At 48.0% G+C, this 12,665-nt stretch overlaps 2 protein-coding genes across 2 annotated transcripts in view; one reads left to right on the plus strand and one right to left on the minus strand.

The window, feature by feature from the left end:
• Positions 1–94: 94 nt before the first annotated feature.
• Positions 95–729, minus strand: LOC148389353 (histone H4). The gene has a single exon (XM_088391739.1). The coding sequence runs from the start codon at positions 613–615 to the stop codon at positions 304–306; it is 312 nt and encodes a 103-aa protein (XP_088247865.1). The 5' UTR covers positions 616–729; the 3' UTR covers positions 95–303.
• A 9,824-nt stretch (positions 730–10,553) lies between these two features.
• The window catches only part of LOC148389354 (uncharacterized), a 30,703-nt gene continuing 28,591 nt past the window's right edge, over positions 10,554–12,665 (plus strand). The window contains exon 1 of the mRNA XM_088391701.1: positions 10,554–11,408. Within this exon, the coding sequence (XP_088247827.1) occupies positions 11,356–11,408 (53 nt within the window). The 5' untranslated portion in view covers positions 10,554–11,355. The remainder of the gene's footprint in view (positions 11,409–12,665) is intronic.

Raw genomic sequence — 12,665 nt, forward strand, 5'->3', positions numbered from 1 at the left:
TCATAGATAGCACCTACTCTCACGGCGGGGAAAACATGCGAATGCATAATTATTGATCTTGTTTATTACAGAAATCAGACTTGTTAATTGCAAATTAAAAGAGCAGCGTGTATTGTTGGCCTTGCGTCAAAGCAAAAAGTAGCCATCATAGACGTTTCATTGTGAACATTTGAATCAAGCATCCCCAACTAAGGCGGATGGCGTCAATAAAATTGTATCATGGAATGAGAATCCCTTGCAGAACATTTGAGTGGCCCTTAAAAGGACCGTTTTGTTAGCGCAAGCGTAGATCAATTGGTCATTTCAGCCGCCGAAGCCGTACAGAGTGCGCCCCTGCCTCTTGAGGGCGTAGACCACATCCATGGCGGTGACGGTCTTCCTCTTGGCGTGCTCGGTGTAGGTCACGGCGTCACGAATGACATTCTCCAGGAAGACTTTAAGCACACCACGAGTTTCCTCATAGATGAGTCCGGAGATACGCTTGACTCCACCGCGGCGAGCAAGGCGGCGAATGGCGGGCTTAGTGATACCCTGGATGTTGTCACGAAGGACTTTGCGATGACGCTTAGCGCCACCTTTGCCCAAACCTTTACCGCCCTTTCCTCTGCCAGACATGGTTATATATTTTCAGCTTCAACCGATCAAGATGAATGATGAGTTGCTGCGTGTACTGACTATTTAAAAGCCAACTGAGGACCTATTCGAAGACAGGGATGGTCGTTTTCTTGTTCAAAGCCAGAGGTAGCGTTTGGATTTATCGCCACCTACTGGAAAAAGCATGAATCACTTCCCCTGGCTGCGGAGCGCCAATGAGGAGGGGTGAGAGGCTGAACTAACCCTTTGACTCCACCCACACAGTCTCACATTGCGCGCAAACGACTCCAAGTGACCCAACATGATTCTGGGAGAAGGTTTTTTGCACTTAGAATAATTTCAACGGATATTTTCTTTCACGTTCTCCTCACCCCGAAGTCTTACTACTTGGGGCGAATACTCGCGCCGGCTAAATGAAATGCCTTCTATCGACAGATTCAAATCTAAAACCTATCATTGTGACCTCTGCTGGTGACATTTGGTGCTGCACCTATCCCAATAATTTCTTCTTTAACGTGCAGGACATCTTTTGACTACAACTTAGAACCTTTGAACACACTAGACAGAGTAGAGGCGCATAGATGAGTGGGACACAGTGTTTGTTGAGTGTGGCATAAAGCTCTGTCCAGTTTCTGGTCCTTCCAAGGTCCAGCAGACTCCACCCGTCCCTCAGCAGCGATTGATCAAAGCCATAACGGGGCAACCTCTCATGTTATTATTAAAGACTCGTCCCCGCTGCGGCTACGCAGCGTCTACTTTTTAACTCTCGCATGATGGACACATCTGCTAACCATCTCATCGGGGTCAATCATCCCTGCCCCGCAGGCCAATGCAAAAAATATTAGCATGTGCCAGCAGTGACAGGAAGTCAGACAGATGCACGCGTTCGGGAAATGACACGAGAGAGCACGGTTAGACTCCAACTGCTGGACGACAATCTACAGTGCACGTTTTTATGGTTTTCACAGTATGCGTTAGCACGAAGCTAGCAGACGTTTGATAGAATAACTTAACACTAGCACGTGTGTGTGTGTGTGTGTGGGTGGGGGGGGACAGTGGTGGTTTCGTACTACAAAAAATAATCAGTATCATCGTCCCAACAACTTGATGTACAGCAGTAAAGTTCCGGCATCTATTTTCACCCCCTAACTTCTCCAAACATCCACTTACTGGAAGGGATCGGCCCCCATATTGGAACCAATTTGCACAACCATTGTTACTCTGGAGTGTCACATGACCAGGTGGTCTACCAAAAAGAAATATGTGACAATGACACACAATAGCCAGCGCCTGCGTGTGTGTTTATCGAGCGGCCTTTGCCGTGTAATGACAGTTATTACAAAAACGCATCCCTCCATCAAACCATCAAACTAGCACCTGATCATGTACGGAGGGGCGCGGTTGCGGTAGATATCCAACGGGGGCGCTCCGGTGGCGGATTTATGGTGCTGACCTTGGCACGAGCGATCCTGCAATCTAGTCTTTATAACGGGATCTCTGTGGACGTGGAAAATTATATCTTCACGGCAAAATGGAGGCTCTATTCGGCTTGATAGAAATTTTACGCTAGATTTAAAAAGCCATGATGTGTATTTTCTAAACACAAACAGCCCGTTGCAGACGTTTCTTTTTCAGAACTCCACTGGTGCTTGGTGCTCGAGAGGAAATCAGGGAAGTTGCACATAGATGACCTTTTTCCCCAAATGGTCCTGCGAGCTTTTTAAGATTGACGTGAGCTGAGGCTGTTTGATGTGGCCGTCACTGTGTGCTTTCAATCGGGCCACTTGTCTGCTCTCATGTCTTCTGTGGTTGACATTTGAAGACAGACTTACTCTTCTAAAGCAAGAGTAAAACAAAAAAAAAAATCCAGACAGACCATGTGTGCATCTTTTAATTACATCTTGGAAGAGCATCAAGGGAGCCAGGTGGCTCGCTCGGTTCATTGTGAGACTGGTGCGTGCTTGCGTGGCTTTTGGTCTCCCGTCCCCAAAACATGCACGTTAGCTTCCAAGTTAGCGCTGTGAATGCTTGTGCGTGTCCTGCGAGCGCTCCGGGCTTCCTCTCCCCTCCTTTCGCAAGCGTGTGCGTGTCCACAACGCTGCTCTCTGACCTCCCGAAGCTGTTATGTAAGTGCCACTCGAAATATTTGCATGAGCGGGCACTTTTGCAGCTGTCCAGTTCAGAGGTAGGTTTCTATTTTCAAGGGTTCTTCCCTTTTGCCAACGTGCAATTCCGATTTTCTTTCCATGACACGGGGCGAGGGCTTAATGGCGTCCATCGATAGCGGCGGGGCACAGAAGGCGCTTTTCGCCTCGTAAACAGACGAGCGAGTCAACAGCGTGACTTTGGCGTGAAAAGGCCGCACTTTCATGTGGCGCTTAAATGAAGCCTTTTGATGGACGCGCCAGCCAAACGGGGGCCTCAGTAAGTCCCCCTTGGTGGGGCCGAGCTCCTGGCCCTCACACAGGTCCGCTGTTCTCATTCTCAAAAGTGCGTGTGTCTCCTTGCGACCTGTTTGGATTCCTGCAGGAAGTTCAGCGAGCGCGTTCAACGAGCGCGTATAGCGAGGTGTGACTCCAACGACGATATTAATGAGCTTTGGGATAAAAAGGCCTCATTCAAAGCGGAGCGTGCATATGACATTCAAGATTTGACTTTCCATTCAATTATGGACAATGTCATCAATTTGATAATCAACCCATGAGTGGGCTACCTCCATTTTTGCCAAACATTTTGTCAAGCAATTCAATGTTTTAAGAGCCCTCAGAATATTGTGTTTAGTAAAATGATCTAAATTATTTAAAATATTTGATTATTTAAATGATAAATTATTCAAATTATTTTAATTAATTAAATTATTTGAATTCTCTTACCTGAAAATTCTATTTTGCGTACAGTAATTTGTACATTGCGGCTTCCTAACCGGCCACAAACAAATAAACAAAGATCCAGTTGCCCCTTTTTGGCCTTTGAAATGTCCATTGAGGAGATCCAGGCAGGCGCAGATAAACAAGAGCGTCCAGAGGCTTGCTCCTCAGACTCCAGCTTTAGACAAGCCTGTCATTAAGGTCGCCTTTAGCGGGACCAACGCCGCGCTCTCGGCCACAAGGCCTCGCTCGTCTTTGTGCGGCTGCTGGCACCTAAAATACACAGCTGGCGATTACTAAGCGCGGCCTTTGCGTAGCACACACACATATACTGCAGATATATGGAGCTAATTGTTGTATATGCCGAGAGAAAAATATAGGACGCCCGTCAGGAGCTACTAATTTTCATGTTGTCCCTCGATAGTTCTCTGTGTCATCGAGGCTCGCCAGTTGTAGTTTGCTTTTCGCGTTCACATGGAAATACAAACCACTTTAAAGCCTTGCGCAGGGAGGGCGGCCCAAAACTTTATGGTGTTTTTCTAATAATTTGCGTTTGATCATCAAAAGGCTTTGGTGTCTGTCTGCTGTGAGGGCTGCACCCTGCATGTGCAGCAAATGTCCACCAGAGGGCGCGTGTTTACCTCCTGAAGCACAATCACATTCATTTTGACATTTGTAGCAGACTGGATGGTCCCCTTTGGCTAGAATAGAGGTCCCCAACCACCAGGCCGCGGACCGGTACCGGTCTGTGTGTCACTTGGTACCGGGCCGCCAAGCCGCACAGAAAAATATAAAATAATAATAAAATCTTTTTTTTTTTTTTTCAACGAGGTGAAGACGCTCGTCCCGGTCACGTGACATGTTTCCCCAGTCGAGCCCGTAAAGCTAGCCAAAATGAGTAAGAATTTATTTTGAAAAATAGAAAAAATTGGTGATCCTCTCCTAATTACATCCGTCGGTGCATCTATGTCTCTTGACGCTCGCCTCGGTCATGTGACGTCACCCCGGTCGAGCCCGCGAAACTAGCAAAAATGAGCAAGAAAGAGAGATGTTTGGAACGGGGAAAAAAAAACAAGAAGAAGAGGCTACGACTTCTAAGTAAAGGTAAGCTGCGTTTAAAAGAACATTTCTGGAGTCCTACTTAAAATATGAATTTATCGACACAGGTGACTGACACCTTCAGCCCACTCTGCCTAGCTAAGGAGGCATTGAAGCCTTCAAAACTGCTTCGGCCCATGGAGACCAAGCATCCTGCACTAAAAGACACACCTTTCGAATTTTTGGAAAGAAAAAAACGTGAACAAGAAGGACAGAAGCAATTACTGAAGGTCACCACATCAACAAAGGTGAGTACACCATCGTTCTTAATGGCTAACCGTAATGCTAAGAGAGAAACAAGCTTCCACTATTTCAACATAAAGGTGAGTTTTATTTTGATATTTGTTATAAAGGCCGATTTCTGACACGTAACCGGTCCATGGCGCAAATACGGTTGAAGACCACTGTCCTACTGGAGCAGGGATGTGAAGGAAGGCCCTCCTAAAATTGCTGTAAACGGAACAGGAAAGATCATTTTGGAGCACATCAGCAAAATTTAAATAGAAGAGAAAAATCAGCTCGACTTGCTTGGATCTTGACCAAATGTGGGCGGTTCAAAACCTAAAGCTGAGACATTCCCAAGAATGCGCTCTTCATAACTTTGTTTTGTTTTCTTAGTTTCCATTGGAGTGCTCACTTCATTTTTTTGTGCATTTAAAGCTGCGGTGACACAAGGCAGCGGCCGCGCTCGCCACATTGGCCTCGGAGGGCCTTCATTTACCTGACAGCGGAGTCAGGGGGATAAATAGAGAGCGAGAGATAGATAGATTGGCGCAAAGTGAAAAATGAGCAGGCGGGAAGGGAGCGCTTGAAGCAGGCCAGACAAAATGGCTTTCAATGAGGGATGACGTGTGAGAGGAAGCCAAGGGAGATTGCGCTTGAAAATAGAGCGCCAAGAGAGCAGCTTAGCATGAATTCAGCTTTTGTGATGTAACGCTGAACGAGGTGGTTTACTCCAACATGCAAGGAGCTCAAACTGTTATTCTGCGCTCTGCTTGTTGACCGCCACTGGAAATGGCACCGAAATAGACGTTCTTGACCATTCCGAGCTCCGCAGAAATAACACGGGCGCATAGAGGCCGCATTCAACGTAGCTAAAGGGACACTTTTGTGTAGCATCGCTTTGAGGAAGTCACAAAGAGCTCAAACAAAGAAGAGGCCCAGCGTGCTCGCTTCAAGCTATTTGTCACCCCCAGGTGAAGTTAAATGGACTTTTAAAGAGGACTAAACATTGGGTAGCTAAACAGCCAAACGTTCAAGCAAACCGTAAAACAAGTCTGCTAGCCTAATGCTAACGTGTGAAATGCTATAGACATGCTAACAGACATTAGCATGGGTGGAAGGCAGCCGTTTCTGCTTTTGGCCTCAATTAATGATGATAAAATAAATACATTAAATTTAGCTAATAACCCAAAAACCCAGCGGTGCACCCCAAGGTCAAGTTTGCGCGACTCGTTATAGTCCAGACCTCCGCCACACAAATCCTTTTAATCGGCAACAAATGGAACACTGTCATGGAAAGCGCCATCTTGCCTGTGCCTGCTTTTCCAATTAACATTTATCTTTTTTTTACCTGTGGAAAAATCCCCGAAGGATTTACGCACCTTTATCTGAACGTGCACCACAAGCAGCCTCGGTAAGCCAAAAATTTATACGAGTGCGACTTTCCTGTAAGCATTCATGGAAACTCCCTAAACGAACGCAGACATTAGCGATTAGGAAAAAATGAGAAAAATAATAAAGGGCGAGTGAAGTGATCGATAAAGCACCAAACGGTTTTATTGGGATTACCGCTGGAGTCGTAAAAAATAATCTTATCACGTGTTGTGAATTGTAGAAATGATGTGCAGTCCAAGCGGGATGAGTTTGAAAATGATGTGATGGAACGTGATGGTGTGCCACTTGACTTTGCACCACATTTAACGAGTTCCACAAATGACGCTTTCCAGATTCCGACACTTATCGAGTCGTAAAACCACTCGACGAGTTTTATTTTCTATTTTTTTTTTACAGCCGGCCAATTATAACAATTTCTCACAATGACGTACGCTCCAAATAGCTTTTGTCTCTGTTGCGCCACAAGGCAAAATATTCACCCATTTGGCAAATTGTGACTTGAAACAGAGTAAAAGTTTTTTTTTTTATCTCCAGCAATTAGCATGTGTTCCAAATAAACTAACATGCGACGACTCCGAGACTGCGACTTGCTTTCTACTTGATCCACCAAATTGTCTCTCAGTATTATTTATTGTTGGTCGGCTCCCGCTAATGTGTCCCACTTTCTTCTCAGCAGTCTTCAAACCCAGAAGGCTTTTTTTTTTTTTTTTTTTTTGCGAATGCCTTTTTGAAGACGGAGCGCTGAATGACGGGCTTTCTTCCGTTGCTCCTTCAGCTCCGTTTTAAACGTCACAGAGGCCTTCCTATCGCTCGCCAGAGGAAATGAAATGTTTATTGTGCAGTCCTGAGGGCTTTCGTAGCCGAGCGCTGTGTTCTTAGTCTTAACGGCGAGGATCCGCTTTTCTTTTCATGCGATGGAGGCGGTCGGGTCGGAGGGCCGAAGATTGGCCGAGCTGCGCCCGTCCGAGCTGGTGTCGCAGAAGGATATCATTTTGCCCCACGACTCCCGTCGAAGGGGAAATTCTTCCAATTTCCTGCATTGGGTCGTCGCCGCTATCGGGACCATCTGAAAGTCATTCCCGGCAGCGGCAGACCTGCAACACCGGGCAATAAAGAGCTCGGAGCCTCTTTGGAAGAATTTGTCACTAGCTGCCCAACTGTTAAGTGGAGTGCAAATTTCTGCTTGCTAGTCAATTCAAAAAAAAAAAAAAAAAGCCACCAAATGACGGCTTGTATTTTGGAAAAGTCGCCACTCTAACAAAATCTGGAACCGTATACCTTTACCGGGGGCTTTGGGGGGGAGGTTAAAGACATATACAAAGCGCTCCTCATGAAAGGGGGAAAAAAGTGTCTCACTCGCAATTGGCGGAATGTGGGATCGTTGTGTGCGGAGAGGAAGGTGGGAGTGAGGGCAGCATATGAGACATCCGAATGAAAGACCATCTGTTTGGAGGGATGCATGCGGGGGTCTGAGGGAGCCGCACTTCCTGACCACTCTGGAATTATGTCCCGAGCACGGCGACCCCGGAGAGAGGCAGGGCGGATCGTCCCGTGCCAACGCCCCGCCGCTATTGTCGTAAATCACCATTTTCGAGGCGGCGATAAAGTGGACGGACGCGCTCGCTCGGATTCCCCCGAGGGCTCGGGCGTCCTCTCTTTCCGCCGAGTGAAGGCGGAACACTGAGCCTGGTGTAGGAACTCGGGTCCGCGGGGGGAGTGGATACGGCATCATAATGACCAAGGCAAATATTTGTCTAGTCTATATTCTGGGAGCATAATGAAGTCCTTTTACACAAGGCATCGCTGGAATCTGATTTTTCAGGCCCGGCTTTCTCTCAGAGAGTCCGCCGGTCAGGAGCGGCGCTGCACGGCAACTCATAAAGTTTGTGTCGTGAAACAAGTTAGCAGTCCAATCCGTGCTTGATGAAGATCTGCACCAATCGGTTTGGATCTGAACAAGACGACGCTCATGGTGCCTTTTGGCCGATAATTCATATTTAGTCATGGAGCGAATTACATGTTTTAGGCGCGATTTGATGAAATTAGCGTTCTCTGGTTTTGGGAGGAGTCGCCAAGGTGGAATTTCACAGCGCTCCAAGCGGCCCGTCGCTCTCTCTCTCTCTCTCTCTCTCTCTCCCACACACATCCATATTTGTGTACGCTGACATGCGCGCGCACACCCGGGCCGGCCATGTCGGACAGTACATCTCCTGTCCGTAGAGCCGTACAGGTGCGGGTGGACAAACTTCCGCGTGTCTTTGGCCTTTTAGATGCTGCCAACTTGGTCATTTGTCAGTGCTCTTCAATGCCAGCCAAAAATGTGTCCGCCCCGCCCCGGCCTGGCTTCAACATTTTCAAGTTGAAATGGCAATTCCCATCAGCAATGGCATGAGTGAGTGAGTCGTTGCCATTGGCTCAAACGACAAAGTGGAATTTGGTCAAGAAAGAGCAAAAGTTTTGCAAACACAAGTGCAACTTGTTTCACTTCAGCCTTGTCAGAATTTCAGAGGCCCAACCCTAAAAGCGCTCATCTCGGTATTATTACGAGAAGTCAACATAGTCATTATGGTTGTGCCACTGCCGCTGGGTGGCTTTGGCCTCTGCATGGTGTGTCAGCACTGGAAATGCTTGTGGTGGAAGAATGACAGGGCTCCAAAGAAGGGGGGGGAGGATTTAGCATACAAACCTAGCGAGAGAAAGAACCAGGCAGGTCGCACGGGCGGCTCATTCCTGCTCTTCCATGAAGGCTCTTCTTGTGTGCCCGCCCGCCCGGCCGGCCGCAGCCGCCTCCGCCTCTGCAACCTCGGCGCACTGAGCGTGACTGTCTTTTACCGTCTGTTTATTTGTCCTGTGACGGCAGCTTGTTTTACGTCAACGCTCCGCAGCTAATCCCAGCCAACCTCTCCCGCCGAGAAATTTGGCGCGGACCCGTGTCTGAAAGTTCCACCCGCCTGGCCATATTTCCAGCTCGCGGGGAAGCTGGAGAGCGGCCGAGGAATCCTGCACTTTAGTTGCGTGCCAAGTTGCACGATTTGTAATCAAGTGGCCCAGTTCAGTGCCGATGCTCGTCTTTTAAATTGGACTTTTACAGCACAGGCAAGATAGTTGTTAAGGCCAACGATCCCAGTCTGGATCCTTTCCCAGGACCCGACCCGCAACCTTCTGCCGCCCTTTTAAAGGTGATTAAATTGTCTGTAATGGCCTCAAAACCTGCCACAATTTCCCCCTTCGTCTTCTGGCAGCAATTTGAAACACGCTACTTATGTGACACCCAGATAAATATAAACTCTGAGAAACACGGCGGCGCCCAAAGTCAGAACGCCCGTCTCGCCTCGCTCACGCTGCGTTGGCCATTTCGAAAAATGCTCCACGTTGTTCTCCGAGCGGTTCCAATCCTGGGCGTGATTTAGCGTAACCCTCTTACATGCATAACTGAAATGCGCACGAGTGAAAAATGCTCACATAAAATTTTTCCTGAGAGTTATTCCGTTGTGTGAAAGCAAAACAATCCGCAGTGTGTATGAAAGCGATTCAGTAGCGTGTGAAAAGCTTTCAATCGTGTGTGTGTGTTTGTGAAAGCATTTCAGGACTTGTGTACGAGAGGTAATGGTGAATTAAGTCCCTGCCGGCCCCTCATAAAAGAGCACACTTGTGTCGTCCCGGCCGGGCCTAGTCTGCAATTTGCTGCGGGGGCGTGGCCTGCTAGCCATCGGCCTGTGTCCGCCCCGCGCTCCAGTAATGACCCCTTCCCTACGGGGAGCGTTTGATCTGGGCGCCTATTTCGGGAGCGCAGGGGTGGGTGGATGGGGGGGGGATAAAGGCAGCTTTCAGACTTGGTGCCAACCCCCGTCATTAAGCAGCTTTAAAGGGGTGGCAGCGAGTGCGCCGGCAAGCGCCGACTTTGTCATTTGGACCAAAGGGGGGCAGAGTCATCCCGGCCCATCGGCCGTACCAAACACAAGGTCAAGCGTGCTTGCGTAGGGGCGGGGCTCGTCAAGGGGACGGTAATGACTCGCGCCCATTCGGGCCGATTGACCCCGCCGTGGCCTCGGGCTTCAAACTGACTCACCTCCACTTAGACCTGTTGGAGCAGCTCTCAATGTTGAGTTTGTTGAATGCATGAATCGTATCGCTTCGTAAGATAACATCACCGCATGGAAGAAATTGCCCAGTTTTCCACTTCATTTTGACTGAATTGCATTCTAATTTTATTTTCAAAATGATTCACCATTAAAGTAATAACAAGAAAGTAAGTTTTTGGCTTTGGTAAAATAATGCTTAAAACTGATCAACTAAAACAGGACGTTTGGTACAGACTTTCTGTTAAAAGAACAAATTAATTTAGCAAGGTGAAGTAGACCATTAAGTTGTGTGTGATGTAAGATAATGGGTGGGCCAGATCTGGCCCCCGGGCCTCGGGTTTGACACCCATGCAATCAATGCTTTCAACTTTAGTTTGTCATCTCACTTGCTAACCTTTGTAGAATCACAAATGTGTAGTTCCCCAAAAAGTTTTGGCTTGAACCAAACAATTTGTCACTTGCACAAAAATGATGGTTGACACAAATGGCAGCCTGTTGAAAACGCTAAAACGGACCTTTTTAGCCAGCCATTTTCTTTCTGCGGTTTGCCTCCTTCCTCCAACCCCCCATGATGTGGACCCCCCCTCCCCTCCCCTCCGTGGAGGCAGGCGAGGGCGAGCAGTTGCATCTCGCCGCCGCTTGGCCGTGAAACTCGACACCGCGACGGTGACCGGAGCCGCGCGGACGGAGCCCCCGTTTAAAAGGGAAAGCCATGGGAGGAAGGCTCCTTACTCCGTCACCACCCCCGGCAGACAGGCAGGCAGGCAGGCAGACAGGCAGGCAGGCAGGCAGCCACCCACTCCCTCCTTCCTTCCATCCGGAGCAGCCTCAATGAATGAAACACTGGGGAATATCCACACGCACGCCAGCGGGGAGCTTCTGTGTCCACACGGATTGATTGTATGTCGGCCTTTCGTCAACATGCGTTTTCTTTCCCGGAGTTTCCGTAGCGACGCGTGACTGCCTGAACCAGCCAGCCAGCCAGCGAGCCAGCGAGCGACCGGCCACCGGTGTGTCTTCTTCATGCCCGCCCTTGTCAAGGAGTCACGCTGTGATTGACGGATCAGGTTTTTGACTGCCAGGACAAATGAATACAAATGAATTTAGGCACCCAAAGGAGAGATTGCAAAACCTCTCATCTAGACACAAAGTAAGTTGTTTTGTTATTGTTTGCATGACTTTCCTCTTGGGGTGGGGGGGTGGGGATGGGTCCATGTGGTGCACACCTGGCACAAGGTCAGCATGGGGATGCGACCACCTTGGGTGGCAGAAGAACTCACGCTCTGTACCTCAGTGCCAGTACAATAAATTGGAAAAGCTGTCATTGTGCAACTCCCTAGATCTGAAATTAGAAACAATTCTCAGGAAGAGAAAAATTAATAGGCGCATGTGCAAACAAAAGCAAAAAAAAAAAAAACACTTGGCTTATTTTGATTCCCATAAAATCGACTGACAATTATCCTAAATAAAGCAACAGATGGCAAGTAACTTGCACAAGGCTTGATGGAGTCCAGCCTGTTACCACCTGCCATGCCGCCCGCCGTCTTTAAATGGGGAAAACGTGCAAGCAATTCCTTCTGTGCACTCCTCCTACCGAGATCAAGTGAAAACAATCGCCTACCGTTCGACTTTGAGCGTCCGCACAATTTCACCGCCGGTGCCGCGTGCGAGGCTGGCTGTCATCCATCACTTTTATCTGTGATGTCAAACTCTCCGTGGGAGCGGAATATCACCTGATGTCTCAGTCAGACTCTTGCACTTGGACAAATTGCATCCTCTTTCAATCTTTCACAAAGTTGTACGGAGATAAAATGCCACTTTAGGAATTTTCCACTCATCTGCGAAATGCTCTGAGTGAATAACAATGAGGTGAAGCGGATCCCACGCTGACATGTTGTGGTTCTTTTGGAGGCGTGGATATTATCCAATATGGGACAGTAATGGCAAAAACACTCGGCGGAGGCAGAGAACGAAACAGGAAGCGGCAATCAGAGCTGCTGATTACGTACACCATGAGGATGTTATCGTTTTTATTCTCAATTGACTGGCCGTCAATCATCTGTCGGATGAGAATTTCTTCTCTCCGGTGTTGTGCTTTTGCTCCTGTGACACGCCGTGACAGCTCTCTCAGCTTCTCAGTACGGCAGTAATATTAGTTCTTCCACGCTTAAAGGCTAACAATGCTGTCAACTAGTTGTGCTGATGGTGTCTTCCATTGTATGTTAGCATAAAGCTAGCATCGGCTATGTCGTTGTTTGAACTGTTTTTTTGTTTTTTTGAAGTCACCTTCAGTGTATTTGTAATCGGGCCACGGATGAGTGTTTGCTTCCGCCCACTTTCTCTTTTTTTTTTTTTTTTTTTTGAGGAATGAAAGAAAATACCCAAGTTTGTTGTGATGGATGAAACA

The sequence above is a fragment of the Syngnathus floridae genome, chromosome 12 (assembly GCF_059516105.1).
Source record: "Syngnathus floridae isolate MCC-2025c chromosome 12, RoL_Sflo_1.0, whole genome shotgun sequence".
Taxonomy (NCBI): domain Eukaryota; kingdom Metazoa; phylum Chordata; class Actinopteri; order Syngnathiformes; family Syngnathidae; genus Syngnathus; species Syngnathus floridae.